Below are 18941 nucleotides of genomic sequence, written 5' to 3'. Positions count from 1 at the left end.
CCCCCAAACCCCGCCCGGGGGGGCCCCCCCGACCCAACCCCCCCCCCCGCCCGGGGGGGGGGCGCCCCCCCCCCCCCCCCCCCCCCCCCCCCCCCCCCCCCCCCCCCCCCCCCCCCCCCCCCCCCCCCCCCCCGCCCCCCCCCCCCCCCCCCCCCCCCCCCCCCCCCCCCCCCCTATATGTCACTTCTTAGCTGGAATCCTAGTATTAGAATAATTTCTCTCTTACCAAAAGATGGAGATCTGACTTTCAAGTTATATTACACTTACTGACTGATAATGATCAATACATGATTCTAAAAGATCTATGGAAAAGACCATGCAGAAATCCAACACAGATTCAAATTTAAGAAAAGGTGAGGCCAATGGCTGAAATTCTTTTGTAAAGACTTTCCTCGGAGGCCTACTTAGAAACATGCCTATATGGAATCTATCATAAGTATCTCATATTATCTCATAAATATACCAATTCTCCAAAGAAAGGCAGCTACTGAAACAGGTAACACATAAATTACATGTTATGTAAAGTACAAAAATCATCCAGATCTTCAAATTTCAAATTTTTATTCAGACTTTAAGCAGTCCATAGAAAATTAAAATGGTTGATGTGTTTAATCCAAACCTGGGCAATTTATGGTCCCCAGGTGACATCTAGCCCTTTAGCTTCCTTGTCTGGCCTATGTGGATGGCTTTTATTTTGAAAGCAACTGCTTTTTTTTTTTTCAATTATGTCTGTATGTGCATACTTATGCACCTTCACAGCCCTATTGATTTGGTACTCTGCAACAGTCCCAGTTTTCTCATGTGGCTCCTTGAAAAATTAATTGTCCACCCTGGTTTAATTTATCTATATCCTTGTGGCTAAAACAGTATCCCCATCCTATTTCTGCTATTAGTTAAAATATTTGTCAGCTGTGCCTCCATTCATAATCCAAAAAAGAAAACCTTAGACTTCATTAAAAGAGAAAAGTACTTTTACTGAATTTGAAGTGATAGCAACGAAAGGAAAGCAAGATCTGAGGCAAATAGGCACGGAAATTACATATTGAAAGATATCCCAAGTCTCCTCCCCCAACAGTTCAAACTGGACATCCAATCTGAGGTGTGTATAATGTCATGTGGGTTACATCTTCAGGTGGCGTCTCACACATCTGGTATGCCAAGATGGTTGACCTTGGCCTAGAAAAGATAAGTAGCTGCAGTTGCACAGAATGCGGGAAAGCGTCCCACCTTTTACAGTTCACACAACTCAGACCTCCAGCACCCTTCCCCCACAAAGCCCAATTATCCCTCCCCCCATTTCCATGGCAGCTGGCAAGAATCAAGCAATAAAAGATGTCAGGAAGAATTCTTGGAGGTTAACAATATTTAAGTTTCAGAATAAATGGCTAAAATTCATTTTTATCAGATTGTCATATGCAAAAAAGCAATCCATGAAAAGAGCAACAGCATTTATTTAGTATAAGAAAACAAACATAAGATAGTCCATGATAGTTGCTATTCCTATTGCTAATAGATAGTTTTCTGTAGATTATAGAAGAACATTTTAATTAGGGTTCTCTTGTTCTGGTTGTTTTAAATATTATTTTACACAGGTACTAAAGTAGGTTTTCTCCAAATATTTTTCTCCAATACAATCCAGAAAGAAATTGTTTTTAACTAATTGAGCAACAAAAGTCTACATGAATTATAACTAATTTTTAGAAAACCATCCTTTAGATGTATCAAGGCTTAAAGCAGAATATGTTATCCCCTTAACTTCAATATGGGAAAGACATTGCTTTGATGAGAAGCAAATATTGTATATAGGACTAAGCTGCCCCAAATAAGTTCTCAATGTTTGAAATATAAACCAGCTGTAGTTAGAAACAATCAACTGGATGGGAGGGTCGTTATTTTTTCATACTGGAACATTATATTTTGGGCAACTTCGATTATGATATAAATGGAACAAGCACCAACTCCAGTGTTTTTTGCTTTCATATCGTATTTCCTTAATGTACCATTAGGACTCAGATTAACTTTCACTGATAATATTTAAGGGAAAGATATGCAAACATTCAGAAAATCCATAAAGGAATAAGTATATTTTCATAGAACTCTGTATAAGCTAGCTAATACTTAAATCAGAGTTAACGGGTCATATTCTTTCTAGTATATAAGTATTATTAAGATTAATAAAAATGAAAAAGGACAGTTTTTTGTTTTGTATTGTAATTTTTTTTCTTGATTGTGTAACCTTGGAAATAATATTTTTTTTAAAAAAAGAACAGCTTAATAAATAGCACCACATGCCTTTACTCTCACCTGACAGTTTCATTATAGCGTGTTGAATACTTTGTCCATCCTATTTATAAATTATTCAAAGAATTGATCCTCTCTCATTCTTTAGGGAGATTATTATTTCATCTAACAGCCATTGTTAGAATCTCCTCCATTTTGGTGAAGTCTCAATTCCCCCCTCCATTTCATCTCCATGTAAAAAACTTTTGTCCTCAACAAAGTATGTACAGGAAATATGAGAACAATTCAGTTTCTCCACAGTACTTTTTCATGTTTCTTGGTCTGGCAGTTTTTAATTCTTATATTGATTTTAATTCACAAATTAGATAAATTGTTTTAATTTTTTGACAGACTAAACTTTTGACAGACTAAAGCAATTATTTTGCAGATTGCTGAAATATGTCTATGAAGGATGACAGCAATGTATTTCTACAAGCACTGAACTATTCAACAATCTCTATTATTAAATAGTGGTATCATCTGACTATTTTAAAAGTATATTTTCTCTTGTTCCCTTTAAGCAATACTTCTGTTATTTGAAGACTTGATCTGATTAATATTGTAGTTGCTTTTTTCTTATCCTGATCTCTTACCTTCTGAGCAGGAAGATATCAATATAAGGAAAGAAAAACTATCTTAAAACTGGATGTAAAATTCAAGTGATAAATGTAGCTTTTTAATCTGTAATGCTATCCTTTGTGTGTATAAGTGGAAAATCTACTGTTCCATCCTCATCTTTTGAACAAGTTAAACTGCTACCTTAAAGAATTGCAGTGTTGATATACAACCAGCAGCTCATATAAATGATAGCATGTTGTTAATCTAATTAGCTACAGGATGTTATTTTTGTATCCCTGGGCTCCAGTCCATTTTATCCAGTGTTCATTTGTCATTTTGGAACCACTCTTACATAAGGGAATGAAAAAACAGGATAGACTAGAAAACAAAAAACTCAATAACAAATGCCTGTAGAGATGCCCAATTCAATTCCATCAGAGCAGACACATTATTCTTGTAGTAAACACTACATACAAAGTTGACCAATCCTTCACTTGAAATATCTATAAACCTGACCGGCCTACAAATTAATATTGTTCATATGAACAATCAGCAACAATAGTACAGATAGTCCTCAACTTACGAAGGGAACTAGGGTCAGAATTTCTGTCACTAAATGTTAACCAAATCCCAGAGCACATCATTAAAGTAGAATATATTGCTTCAAGGTTTGCATATTAGAAGTCCACATTTAGTTAACATCTATCTAGCCAACATCTATCAAATGTAGCATGACTTTACTCTAGAAATCCACTTTAGCTATCAGATGCTGTAAATTAAACTAGTCAAGGGAAAACAATTTAGTGAATAAACCAATCCTACTATGTAAAACAGACCCCATCTGGGAATATTTTGATGAAATTCAACCACTTGTACTTGAGAACAAGAGAAGCAAGCATGAAAATGCAAATAGTGCAACAAAATGTAAGATCTGTTTGCCCAAATGAAGCATTATAATGAAAACTGCTGCTCCAGCTGTAAAGCTCTAAAGGAGCGTGAGTACTAACATATAATTCAATTTTAATGGCAATTCATCTAAAAACAATCAATATTACTCTATATGCTAAATGTACCTTCTAGAAATGAAATTTACATCTCACTGTCAAAGGTGTCATCAAACAAATGCACTTTTAACTAGAAATGGTAATAGGATCTTCCAGAACAGTAACTAAAATCACAATTTAAATCATTAAATTTGAATCTTCCCTACTAACATTTTAAATCAAATCTACCCTGGTTTCCAAGCAACTATCCATAAGAATTTTTACAAATGTCCTGCCTCCTTTCCCATGTTAAAATGTGTTACTTTTAATTCTTGGTAAACAGGGATTTAAACTGATTTTTGGTAATCTAAAATTGATTTTTGTCTTTTTGAGTAAAGCTTAAAACTAGGACTTAAATCAACTTCTTAATTAACAAATATTTGCCAAAATAGAGATGATATTAGCAAATTTATCCTGATGCTTTCTTCCACTGGTCCATGATATATTTGAACTTCTTAAAATGTATGCATGGAAACAAAAAGCTGGTGCCTGATAAATGAGTATTCAATTGGCCTTATATTGACCTAACTTTATTTAAGGACATTTACACAGCTTAAAAAGAATTCTTGTTTAAAATGTCGTACAATAGAAAGCAATTGCCTTGTATCTTCAGGTCTCATCATAAAAGCATAACTTGCACCGAAAGGCTGGAAACATTCTTCTAGTGCAGGGGTGGGCAAACTTTTTGGCTCGGGGGGCCGCATTCACTTTTAAAATTTGACAGACGGGCCGGGTCAGCACAAGATTTTTTGGGAATCGCCCCCTTCCCCCCTTCTTCTCCTCCTTCCCCTCCCCTCGGAGGCCCCTGAGTCAGGAGTTGGTACTGCCGGCATGGCTCCACGCGGCTCCAGTCCCACGTTGCCTCGGGAAGGAAAGGCAAAAAGGAAGAGCCGCGGCGGTGCTTTGCAACAGCAGCAGTGGCACCGGAGGTTCAGGCTCAGCGGCTCCTGGTTTTGCCTTTCTCTTCCCAAGGCAACGCGGGACTGGAGCCGCGCGAGCTGCGCCGGGCGGTAGCAACTCCTGACAGCCCCAGCCGGACACCTGAGCAGAGCCCGGGCAGAACTGCCTGTTGGTGCTGCGGGCGCTGCTGCGGGTGTCTGGCTGCCCAAGTAAAGAACCGCACCAGCTCAGGGCAACTGTGAGGAGCAAGAGGGGAGAGGCAGAGAAGGAGGCAGAGAAGGAGGCGAGCACCTGGCCAGTTGGGGAGGCTTGTGCTGCGAAGAGGCGGCTAATGATCTCCGGCTCACTCTGCTTCTCCAACATCCGGCGCTGCCCTGTTCTGTGCGCCGGCTGCTCGGACTTGCTGGGCCTGACACAGAACAGGGTGGCGCCGGATGTTGGAGAAGCAGAGCGGAGCCGGAGATCATTAGCCGCCTCTTTTGCAGCACAAGAAGAACAGTGGTGCCGGACCATTGGAGAAGCGGAGCAAAGCCGGAGATTAGTAGCTGCCTCTTTCGGCGCAGAAAGCTTCCCCCAACCAGCCGGCTGATCTCTTCCTCCTCGGCCATACAAAACAAACAGACAGAGAAGGAGGAGAGCAGCTGGTCAGTTGGGGAGGCTTGTGCTGCGAAAGAGGCGGCTAATGATCTCGGCTCCACTCTGCTTCTCCAACATCCGGCGCTGCCCTGTTCTGTGCGCCGGCTGCTCGGACTTGCTGGGCCTGACACAGAACAGGGTGGCGCCGGATGTTGGAGAAGCAGAGCGGAGCCGGAGATCATTAGCCGCTCTTTGCAGCACAAGAAGAACAGGGTGGTGCCGGACCATTGGAGAAGCGGAGCAAAGCCGGAGATTAGTAGCTGCCTCTTTCGGCGCAGAAAGCTTCCCCAACCAGCCGGCTGATCTCCTCCTTCTCTGCCTGTTTGTTCTGTATGGCCGAGGAGGAGGAGACCAGCTGAGAAGCACGCTGCCAGGCGGGGGCCACGCGGTGCAGGGCAATACGCCACCGCCCAGCCCTGGCTTGGGAAAGCAGTGGGCGTTCCCGGGCGGTGGCCTTGGCCCCGCTAGCAGGGAAGCAGCTGCCCAGCTCCGTGTTGTGTGTGCAATTTTTTGGCGCGCGCGGGTCTCTTTGGCCGGCCCCAATTTTTTTTTTAGAGGGGAATATTTTTTTTTCAGAGGCGGGCCGTATTAAAATGACCAACGGGCTGGATGTGTCCCGCGGGCCGTAGTTTGCCCACCCCTGTTCTAGTGTTAAGTTTTACTTCCAGTTTAGTAACTGAGATAGCAATATGAATTTTACTTTGCTCCACTCTTTATGCATTCCATCACCAAGCAGAACGACTATAAATCATTCAAGGTATTAAATATTGTAATGCATTCCAATTCAATAAACATATTGAATACCAAGTGTTGTGGTTGTAATGTTGTTACCTTCTACTGTGCTAAAGAGAGTTGGAAGTCAGAGTCCTTTTCTTTCTTTTTTCCCGTTACACTATATCCCTTCTTTTTCCCTCCCTCTCTTACTTTTTCATGCCTTTTTTCTTTGTATCTTATACTGTGATAAACTAATAAAAAGTTAAATGTTAAAAATTCAATAAACATATTGAAACTTAGGTTTTTTTCACAGTTTAAAGTATGTAGAAGTATATTTATCCATTACTATATAATTTTTTTTTCACATTGTATCTATTCGTCTACCAGAGGAAGTATATTTTAAAAACAAACCAAAACCATCTCTTTTTAATCATGAAGATAATTCTTAATTTCCCAGGTAATAATAATCAACACAGAATCTGGGTTTTATTTATATGTTACGGCTGAGAGGAAAGAGTTATTATGGAGTAACCACAATACATAATTACATATAATGTCAAAAACTATTCCAAAGCAAAGTAATAGAGGGGGGAAACAGAATAGAAGCTTCTAATTAAAGAAATACTCTACGCAATGGCAAACAGAAGAACAATGGGAGGTAATGTGAAAAAGAAAACAGAGAATGCATAGATTAAGGAAGACAAAAGCCATGAAGAATAACCCATTTCTTTGTAGCTAATGCTTGGTTAGAAAAATGAAGAGGAGGCAAGGATGTTCTATGTTTAATATTCAACTTATTTATTGATCTCAAAGATTCAATAGGATGGGGAAGTGTCCCAAATGGCACAGAGCTTCATTGTCCTATCTTGAAAACTGAACCATGTATAGATTTATCATTGTCATGAAATGGTATATTTCTCACTGCAAAGATTATTCAGCTATGATAGTTTCATCTTCCAGTAAATCATAATATACATCAAACCTTCATTTTTAAATCAAAGCAAAAAACAACAACCCAGCACTATAGCAATTTGTGCCTTTTTTCTATTTTATTTTTTAAAAGGAAGGGAAAGGCAGATAGAAGAACAAGAAAAACATTACGGAGTGTGATAACAGTTATATGGATATCCCATATGACTGGATGGGTGCATAGAAGTTCATTAGAATTACTTTAGTATGCAAAGCTCATTAATTGCAAATAAGGAATTGTCAACCGTGAAGCTGACCTGGGCGAAGCTAACTTGGAGCTGCAGTGCTGGCACACTGAAGCAACGCATAGGGAGGGGGGATTAGAGATAGCTGGGCTTGTGTAGTCAAAATAAAATACTTTCTTGTGGGAACCAAGGACGTTCTCATATCTGGCCGGAGGAAGGAGAAGTGATGTCACCAGACCAGCAGAAGCTGCAGTGATTGGGCCAGGTGACTGACTGATTGGGATTGAGGGGAAAACTCTGACTTTTAATTAGGTGAAAACCAAGGGGCCTGTCAGAGTTGTTTTTCACAAGATACATGCCAATATGGTTATTTCCAAGCTATTTGTTGAGGAATTCACCTGCCTTGGAGTTCTTGCTTGCAATGGATCTATTACTTGGAACCCTGATAGGAATATCATACGGTATTAAGGTCTAAACTGGTGTTAATAGTGAGCAGAACATCAGAGGTAGAATAAATTCCTGAACTGAAACTTGACATAATGGACATATGAATAAAAATAGTTACCAAAATTTGTAGTTAATATAAACTGCGTTAATGAACTCTATATAAACTGTGGATCAGATTTAACAACCTACCCAACCCCATATGCTCTATTAATCTATTAAATGAAGTATTTATTGTATTGAATACTTTTCCACGGATGAGTAGACTACCATGAGTACCATATTTTATCTTTTAATATACTGTAGCTTTAACTTTAAATGTGACATTTTCATAGATTAAATATCAGTTTTTTTTCTGCTTAGTTATTTATTATTTTTCTTATTTATTTGACTTACTTTCAAGACTAAGCCACTAACAAGGTTTTTGTATGTTTTTAATAAGTTGGGGCAACTTGTCTTTTCTAAAATTTTGCAAATCCAACAATTATTTCTAAGATCTGTGGTTGAAGTTAATAACTGCTAACAGAAATAACTGTCTCGGAGCATAGTTTGATCTATATATTCTATAAAGGATATTCTTCAGACAAAATATATAAATCTACTGGGTTTCTTTCTTTAATTGGCAATACAGTACTACCAACTGCAAAGCAGTATCAAGCATAATGTAATAATGTTCAGTTAACAGAAGAGCAGATTGTCTTGTAGCAGGATGAGATGTCCTGCTTGGGTCAGAGTTGTAAATTAATCTCAAGGTTATGTCTTTGCCTATTTGCCAGATCCATGCCAAGTGTCACACAGACACTAGAAGCTTCCTGCCTAATTAATACAACTGACAGAAGGGATGTCTGCCTTTGGGGAAAAATATATAAAATTGACAGAACTGTTAGGTAATGGGGGGTTGTGTTTGTGCTGCATGAGTCGGAGGAGGAATCTGTGGTTGAGGACAAGCAAGAGCAAAAGGATCAGAAAGACAATTGGCAGGGCAATCTGGCTGGAGAAAAGGACAGCAGGGTTTGCAAGGACAGAGCAGAAGTCAGCAAGGACCTTGACAAAGGTACTAGAATTCCCATTTAGCCACAATTCCAAGTTACAATGATGCTGAACAAGGTGGACTTACAGCCAGTGCTCCAAGTTCTGGCTGTCACAGCATCCCCCCCACCCCCCAAAAAAAGAGAGATCTGGGCACTTGATTGAAAAGTTACTTGATTATTTTACATCACTATCTGGAATTGAGTTAATTACTTTTCATCTCTTTCCATTGGAATTTTTACAGGCTTCATAGTATTTGATCCATCTGCTTCCTACCAAGCTACAGGATGTTTTAAACAATTGTACATATATGGGGAGGAGGGGAATTGAGATGCCATGTGAATTTCTGCCCCAGAGTCACTCTCTGCCCAGCCTCTTTATTTCTTTCCAGCTTCCTTCTCAAGTAATTGCCATCTTTTTCCTCCCCCCGTGTTAGTCTGGGCTTCTGAACCCAGAATGATTACCTTGTCTGATAAATCTCTTCTTATGCTAATCAATTTTGCCTGTAGCTTTTTTTCTTTTTACCAGTAGCTCATTTCTGATAATAAGTTCCTCATGCAAGATATACATACCCTTCTCCAACAACTCTTGCAATTTTTAGACGAAAATCCACTGAATTTAGACTAGGTGGCTTCCATTTCAAAATGTCATCACACCGTCCAGGCTTGTATTTCTTAAAAATGAAAAATTAAAGAAAGTTGATTTGTTTGCTTGCAAGCCAACATTTAATAATCTGTTAAATATTTGAGGAAAAATAGTTATAAAGTCATATTGTGTCATCCTTTCATAAGATGTATAACACAGAAAGCATTGCAATTAGTAACCGAAAGAAGTTTAAGATTCAGTGGGTTAGTGATTAAGTGGCACTGGCTAGAAACCAGTCACTCTCTCTCTCGGCCCAAAATCACCTTACATGGTTATTGTTGTGAGAAAAATAGGAAGAGGAAGATGTATTAGATAATCAGCTTGAGTTATTTATAAAAATAATAAAAGCAGGGTATTTTTGCTTAAAGAATGTATTAAAAATCTTGTTTCCATGTGTATAATGCACTATACATTATTCATGTAATTCATTTTAATCTTCTGAGGGTATTTATTGGGGAATTTGTGTGGAATTGATATAGTGAAATGAGAAAATTCCCCACCTTTTTCAATTCAATTCAGACTTTCAATTCCAGACAGTAATCAGACTTTGATTTTTTGGGTGTCAGATTGATTGATAATTCATGAATGAGAATGCTAGTAGTATATTTAAGACTATGTGGCAGACATCCCAAAGTAGCAAATTAAAGAAAAGAAACCTAATATTGATCTGGAAGAAATTTCACATGGTTTTAGGAAAATAAACAAATAATCATTATAATGTTGGGCATCAATACTGTTATGTCCAGTTAGGCATATTGAAAGTCATTGAAATCAATAGGTTTAAGCCACTGATTCAACTGTGCATAAAAAGCTGTTTAATATCTTGAATATATGGTTTTCATTGTATCCAATTTCCTTTTTTCTGCACTATTAAATAAATAGATAAAAATAGTAAAAAAAGAATAGGCTTTCTCACAATATTAAAATTCAGGTTTACTTGGCAAAAATCAACATGATTAATTAACTGCCCTAGACAGAATTATCTTTCATGAAGCAATCTTATACCTGATAAGAGTGGTCATTGCATTAAGTATGTGTATACATATATGCTTAAACTGTAATATTATAAATAGATCTTTGATTTCTTATACCTATTGCCCCAAAATTTTGTATTGTCTACATCTTCTGTATTTCATTTCTTTTAAATCTACTGTTTATCATTCTTCCAATCACAAGCAAATTCTCCTTAGATAGAATAATATTTCAGAGGGTAAATGAAGTTATCTGTATTCCTTGATCATAAATGTATCAAACAGATGTCACAAAAATCTGGTCTATTATTTCTGTTCTGCCATCAAATTTACAATGATATGTTGCCCACAGCTTCTTCCTTACTTTTGGCTTTAGTGTTCTGTCACTCCACCCAGGTGCAAATATGATCTTTAATTAGATTTTTTTGCATAAACTTTTAATTCAGTGGAGCTGGCTGTCTCAAAAGAAACAAATGATGCTCTTGTCTACTGTCTACTGTATTATACTGTGTTTGATTATTCCTATTATGGCAAGCAGTGGAATTTTTAAGGTATAGATTGAGGGCAAATATTTTATCTGCATGCATTATTTCTCTGGACAATCAACCAATCTTTTGTAAGGCAGACCCCTACATAATTGGCTTCTCTCTCAAAGCACAATCTCTTGAGGTTAAACTTCAGATCAGCTAACATTAAATAAAACCTTACAAGGAGTAGTTTCAACCAGAGACTCCAAGAGTTGACTTATTAGATGCAATTCTAATAACTGAATAATTATTGTTGTTCAACTGTAAGTTAATGTGACAGCAGTAGTTATACATTCTGAAATATGCCAGATGAAAATCTTCTATCAAAGACACTTATTGAAGCAATCTTTGACTTAGCAAGATCACAATGATTAGTAACCATATTCCTGCAAGGAGGGCTAAAATAGCTACAGATTTTTCATACATTTTTAATGGACATTCATGTTCTTATTATGTAGAAAAAAATACTTTATACCCTCTAAGACAAATTCAATACATTGCATGCCAGTGTTTGCTGTCACGGGCCCCGATTCCAATTTGTTTTTAATTGATCACAACAATTAAATATAAAGCACTAACAAAGTAGCACAGTGACTTTGCAGAAAGACAATAAATAACTTCATGCATACAATAGAGGTTGGTATCTCAGGCACTAATAATATGGATATATGTTAAAGGACTAAGCTTGGTCTAATTCATCAGGAATCAAATTTAAAATTCAGCACATTATTACATTTAACAGCTAGTCCAATACATATATTAATGGTATATTGTAATATGGTCAGAAAGCAATAGGGGAGGGAGGGAAGGACAGAGGGAGGGAGAGAGGAAAGAAAGGAAGGAAGGATTATTTACTATTAGCTATAGTACAAAAAAACAAAACAAAACCATATAGGAAATGTTTCATAATGAGCTCAATGAATAACAAACAGAAACTGCATCTTCTATATTTTTATTGTTCTTCTCCAGTTTCTGGTAACAGCAAGATACAAAACGGCCACCCTTTACTTTCTCACACATTTATCCTCCTTCACAAGTCTTTTATTATTTGTTGCAGGATGAAGAGGCATTGTTTCTTTCAAAAAATAACTGGATTAAGCATTTCAAAAAGAAAAATGGAAGCCTTGATGAGATGAAATTGGCATTGCTTTATCTCTACCCTCAATTATGCTAAAACTTGTGAAATTCTTCCTTGAACTATAATAAATGGTAACTCTCAGAAATCATTTATGTGGCAAAATACCTTTTTTTCCTTTTATGTCTTAACCAAGTTTCAGCCTTCAAAGGCTGAGTGTTTAGTATCATCCTGTTTACTGACAGCCATAAATATTCAAAATCATGATGTAAAATATAGGAGTATAGTTTAAATGTACATGATTACACAATAATTTTCAAGAATACCATCGTATTTCTGTTGTCTGAATTTTTCAAATGGCCCTGCTTTTAAGGATTAGTTTTCCATTGCAAAGAAAACAGGTTATTAACATTTGGAAACCGATGCTGAACAATTTTCAGGAAAACATGGAAATGAGCAGCAGACACAACCCTCCCATAGAACAGGCTTTCTAAAATGCAGTAGTCTATAGAATATGAACCAACTTTCCAAATTAATTCACATGCTATGTAATATTTTGCCACATGCACTTCCACAGGCCCATGACCTGCTTAAATGAATGATGGAAGGTTTTATAGACTATATGACAGCAAGTAATTACATTGTTAGTTTACTCTACTAAAATGCATGATCATAAAAATTAAATAGATCTCCCCAGTTTATCAAGTATATATATAAGTTTTTGACTAAAAGAAGAAGATGCTATTTATAGCAGGGGAGAAAACATTTATACTTCGAGGCAGATGAGTTAAATTTGGCATCTCTCAGTATCAACTTTTTTTATCTCTTTTGCAGACCCCTAAAAATCTTCCAAGGAACACCTGGTTTTTTCAGAATACAATCTGAAGACTAGCTAATCTAACAGACCATTTGCTTTTAAGGAAACAAAACTGCCAAAGATATCTGACTAATAAGAGCTCATGTTGACATTTCAGTTGTTAAATAAGTATCTTTCATGCCACAGTTTCTTCCAAAAGCACAGTTTTCCCACACTGACCCTCATTGCCAGTTATTGAAAACAACTGCTTGCAATTAATAAATATGTAATATGAGGATGGGAGAGAGGAATGGGTAGCTGAACACTTCTGTCCAGGTAATGAGTTATTAAATTGATCACAATCAATGCAAACCCATTTGAATTGACATATAATCATAAATAAGTATCAAATACCTTCATCTCTATTATGAATGGATGTATTTCTCTAGTGATTCCAGTACCTGAAAAGATTTATTCCAGACCAGCAGTTAGAAGACAATTAGTGGTAGTTTCCTAACTGCAACATCAAAGCATTGGCCACTCGTCATTAGTATATATTTTTATTTATTGCTTAATATTTTTTTCATGTCATAGAAAATATCCCAAAAAGTTACTGGGAAATACACACAGGAGATCGCATCTGGTTCACAAAAGTAAGAATTAGTATCCAGAATTAACAGATTGTTTAGTCTGATCCTACAATGCTTTTATGTTTTTAACGGGTAATACATAGTGTTGAATTTCAAAGATCTCATTCATCTTCTGTGGTGGGCTATGACCCATGTATGTAGGAAGGCTATGACAGATCCTCTGGTGGACCTTCATAGACAACTGAATTACTCTCTTAATAACAAAAATTAATTTAGCTTCATATATGCTGGCCTGTGTACAAGCTCTAAAGAAAGGTGGGACAAAAATACAACAAACTAATTACAGAAGATTACAGTTTCAGCTGAGCCAATTTAGCAGTGTTAAAATTTATCTTCATTGCTTTACCCTCACATTGTCTGATACAACTTCAAAACATATAGAAATCAATAAACTCAAAAACAGAATTTCCTTTTCTTCCTGAAATCACTAATGTGTTGTCTTATGCTCCAGTGTTTTCCCATGATCTAGCTGAACAAATATAGCATATTTTTACCATGGTTGTCTTAGTTGGGAGGAGAGAAAATATGTGTGTGTGTGTGTGTGAGTGTGTGTGTGTGTGTGAGAGAGAGAGAGAGATATATATATTTTTTGGATAACATGACTTTTTTCATAGATTTAAACTATCATTATTTTTCAAATGTTCTAGAACAGGGGTGTGAAACTGGCAGCCCGTGAGCCGGACGACGAGAGCCAAAAAAGCAAATGCAATCCTAAGTTATATTAACAGAGGGATACAGTCAAGATCAAGGGAAGTACTAATACCACTTAGTAAAGCCTTAGTAAGACCACACCTAGAGTACTGCATCCAGTTTTGGTCACCACATTATAAAAAAGATATTGAGACTCTAAAAAAAGTACAGAGAAGAGCAACCAGGATGATTAGGGGACTGGAGGCTAAAACAAACAACGAATGGGGTCAAGCTATTTTCTAAAACTCCTGTAGGCCAGACAAGGAATAATGGATGGAAACTGAACAAGGAGAGATTTAACCTGGAAACAAGGAGAAACTTTCTGACAGTGAGAACAATCAACCAATGGAACAGCTTGCCCTCGGAAGTTGTGGGGGCGCCATCATTTGAGACTTTCAAGAAGAGATTGGACTGCCATTTGTCAGAAATGGTGTAGGGTCTCCCGCTTGGGTGGGGGGTTGGACTAGATGACCTGCAAGGTCCCTTCCAACTCTGATTATCTGTATCTGTATCACGCCAACCCCAGCTCCACAAATGAGAAAAACATCACAAAACGTCACATGATGGCAACGTAACTGTCAACTCATAAAATATTTCTCTGGTTTTTTAGAGTTGCCAACAGAAAGGGACGTGGGAGTAGTGTAGCAGCTGCAAAACCAAAACTGCATTTCAGGGATGTTTTCATAGTTAAGTTTCCAGGCGACCGAAGTTTCTGCCGTGCAAAATTCTAACTGGAAAGTATGATTGATGACTCTTGGCTATGGATTTGTCCCATTGGAGAATATGAATTATGATACACCCAGGGGGGTGGGGGAAAACCAGGGTCAAGGGTGACCATGAATTATGTGTCTCAGAGTTGGCTACACCCAGACAGCACCGGCATGTCTTCTAATAAATCTTCTTTGAGCTTTGAAAATCAGGCTAAAGACTCATGATTTAAATGGGGGTGACTACTGGAGCCCTGACAGTAATGCAGGAGTTTGACACCCATGTTCTAGGATAAAATCACAGAATGGCAGAGTTTAAAAGGGCCATATCTGCCATTAAGTTAAACTCTATGCCCAGTATTAAAAAAAGGAGACCTTGTGAATTTTACTCCTCTAGCTGTTGCCAACTATAGGGGGTGGTGCTCATCAAGGCCATTGAGCCAGCCTTGTCCAAAGACATTTCCGAGGTCATGTGACCAGCATTAAGTCACAAAGCACTGTTATCTTCCCACAGAAGTGATATCTATTTATCTACTCATATTTGCCTGCTTTCAAACTGCTACATTCACAGGAGGTGGGGTGAGGACAGGAGCTCATCCAGTCACATGGTGCTCAGGTTTTGAACCTGGGCTGCTGGCCTTCCAGCCAACAAGCCCAACATCTTAACTACTGAACCACTGTCCAGAATAGATACCCAAATTACAGCATTCTAAACTGATGGATGTCTGGCTTCTGCCAGAACACCTTCCAAGAAATGGTACTCAGTTCCTCATTGGATACTTGGGTCTACTTTTTTAACATTTAATTGGGATCTGCCTGTAACTTAAATCCATTATTCCATGTTCTGCAATCTAGAATAAAATAAAATAAAATGTGTCTTTCTTCTATGTGTCATCCTTTCAGGTATTTGAAGAATGCTATCATATCCTGCCTCGGTCATCTTTTCTCAAGTCTAAACACACCCAGCTTTTTCTGGCTTAGTCAATTTACAATCAAGTACTATTTCAAGATCTTTTTCACAAGTACCATTATCAAGACAGTATCTCCATCCTACACCCTAATGCAAGCATTAGATTTTTTTTGTATGTATCCTAAGTGAAGAACTTTGCTCTTGCTTGTATTAAAATTTATTCTATTTCAGCATATTTTTTCCAACCTACTTAGATAATTTTATTTCTGTCTTCTGGGGCCTTAGCTATCTAGCCCAATTTTGTATTATCTGATGATCTGATATGCAACCCCCTCTACCTATTCATCCAAATTATTGATGAATAACAACAGAAACACAAGACTAATCATTACAATGCCCTTTGAAGCCTTTGTCCAATATGATAAGTACCACTGGTGAACACTTGAGCACAATTTTCAAGCCAACTAAGTATCTATTTGGCAGTCCATACATTAGAAGGAACACAGAAACTGTCTAATGTCAAGTCAGTCTTTTATCCATCTAGTTTAGTATTGTTTACACTGACTATTTAACAACTCTTAAACAGGGGTGGGATTCTACCAGTTTGCACCTATTCGCTAGAACAGGTTGTTAACTTTCGGAGAACTGGTTGTTAGAAGAAATCTCCTTTTGTTTTTTTCTACTTTACTGGCCTAATCCTGTAAGGAAGGAAACATTCTGGTGTTACTTTCAGAAACTGCCTCTCTGTTAACTCTTATTACATTCTTGGCAGGACTAGACTTCCTGTTTCCGGAGCTTCTCTGGAGTTTTTTTTTCCTCCTTTGCTGGTACTTTGCTTGTGTGGAGCCCGAAATTGATATATGTGTAGCCATTTCACTTGGAAGCCTGACAGCTTGATTTTCTTAAAGGGGGAGGATTGTTTTAAGCTTTTTACACTGCTGTTGGGAGGAAATACTCCCCTGTTGGAGTTAGCACTTTGAAGAAATAATTGAATAATGAAGCAGAGCTGCCAGAAAGAAGCTTTTAATGGCAAGGAACCAAGATGAGTGACATTCAGCAAGGCGGTGGTATCGGACACTGTCCTTTTGGAGTGTACTTTCAAAAGGCAGAATTATGGATTGAAAAGATTGAATGGAGGTAAACAAAAAGATATCAATGAAAAGAAGCTCACCCTTGTTCTTGTCATCTTACAGAACAGAAGAAAAATAATGAACTTCAGATACAGGAAAATAGATTCTCGCTGAAGGTTAGGGGAAAAAAAAACCCTAACCATAAGAACAATTTGACAGTGGAACTATCTGAGACCGAGGAGCCTATTGCCACAATAGAGTTCTAGGCCAAGATAATACATCTTAATGTCCTTGCTTGAGTAATATGAAGCTTTAGTAGTGTGGTACAACATACCAAAATGTTCAATACAGACATTAACTCATGAAGGAAAAAAGAATACGTCCCCAAAGACATTGTTGTATCATAGCTGAGAAAAAATGTGGAATGTGTTCTCTAGAAACTTCCCCCCTCAAAGAGAGCTCAATTCTAGAATGTTCAAGCAATGCCTGTGCAAACATAGGAAAAACCCATGAAAAGCCCATAATGAACAGAAATCACAGTGAAAATCTACAGGTATTACATAAACATTTTCTTTTAGACCCTAAAACATCAAGCTTCACTGGTATTTCCTACAAAATATCCTAAAAGTCACATATCATGTCAAGAACAAACAGCTAACTTGCTTGAAAAAAATACTTTCTCACCAAGTTTTCTCTTTCGCGTTAGGGTAAATCTGAAGCTGGGTTCCAAAAATCTGGCATAAGAAGATCAACAAAAATGGCTTGTAATGTTATTATTATTTTCAAATGTAGGCCTACAGAAGTACCGATTTAGTGGGCAGCCACTTACCTCCAGCGATGACAAAACTCTCTGACTTCTGGAATGCGTTTCTCATAAATCTCCATCTATGATAAAGCATATTAAAGCTTTATACCCCTGAAATATTTCCTTAGAGAGGAAACAAAATTCCATAACTGGGATATCATATTGGAATTTGGAAATTTAGCAGTTGGACTAAATAGCTACAGTTAAAAAGTTGAGGAAAAAAAGTTTACTCTCCAGTCATGCAATCTATAAATTTCTTCTTTTGTCACAATAAAATTACAATTAGGTAACAACTGCTGAAAGTTTCGGGTGGCTGTTCACAGGTCTTTCAGATAGCCTTAGGTCATATAACTTCTATCCTATTCTATCTATTTTAGGATGGGAATAAGAATTCAGATATGAAAAAGTCATAATTTAAACAATGCTACTGTTTATTGCCATAGATATCAATAATTTCATAAACTATAATTTCATATGTTATAAACTTTGGTATAAGGAATCTTTTTTATTTTCTTAATTGTTTTTGCTTCTAATGGTTTTGTTAGTCAAAAGATTATAATATGTTAATGCACTGGAGCATTGAGATGAATGAATTAATCATCATTTCTTCCATAAATTTCTCTATAGTTTCAGGATAGAAATTTGCTTTAGCAAAAAAAATCAGACAACTGGACACAATTACACTAATCTAGCATTTTTGTAAATAGTCCAATGGTTTTTCAATATCTGGATTAAAAATTAACTTCAAGCCTTCATTTTGCCACCTTGGCCGATCTAATTCATGTGCCTTGGATAAATTACAAATGGCAATGCTTCATCTGAATTGCCAACAAAATTCTGGATTGGCTGGCCTTCACTCTTCCTCTTCCCCCACTCATATCACCCTCTTCTTTTGAATGGGTACTACCATTTTTGCTACACAAGGAGAGACACTTGAATTATAACTTGGTTGCAGAAATACTTGCAATATTTCAATAGTTCTTCAGAGTCTTTAAGAAAAACTGTCAGATCAACATGTTTTATTGTATATTGTATTTATAATTACAGAGTATAAATATCTATTTCTCATGCACCAGCATTTATTACTCAGACTTCAAGCCTCATTAAACATCTTATTTCATAATCCTTTTCATGATACTCTATTCTACTAAGCAAAGAACATGACCACATTTTATCTACAGATTTAGACATTTATAATTAAAACCATTGTTTCTTTGATATTTCACACCACACTAAAAAATTTCAGATTTAGAAGGAAGCAGCTACAAAAGTTATCAACTTTTATTTCTGCTAAATATTACTTCCTTCTGATTCTGAGTGCAAAAATTGCAACACAA

At 37.2% G+C, this 18941-nt stretch overlaps 1 protein-coding gene across 1 annotated transcript in view; it reads right to left on the bottom strand.

Moving 5' to 3' along the window:
* RNGTT (RNA guanylyltransferase and 5'-phosphatase) overlaps positions 1–18941 on the bottom strand; it is a 121023-nt gene that overhangs the window by 10523 nt on the left and 91559 nt on the right. Inside the window, exon 13 of the mRNA XM_026666545.2 lies at positions 9331–9431. Within this exon, the coding sequence (XP_026522330.1) occupies positions 9331–9431 (101 nt within the window). The remainder of the gene's footprint in view (positions 1–9330; positions 9432–18941) is intronic.

This window comes from Notechis scutatus, chromosome 1, assembly GCF_049901735.1.
Source record: "Notechis scutatus isolate UNSWTSFEM ecotype Mainland chromosome 1, rNotScu1.2, whole genome shotgun sequence".
Classification (NCBI taxonomy): domain Eukaryota; kingdom Metazoa; phylum Chordata; class Lepidosauria; order Squamata; family Elapidae; genus Notechis; species Notechis scutatus.
This window is presented reverse-complemented; position numbering and strand designations above follow the sequence as displayed.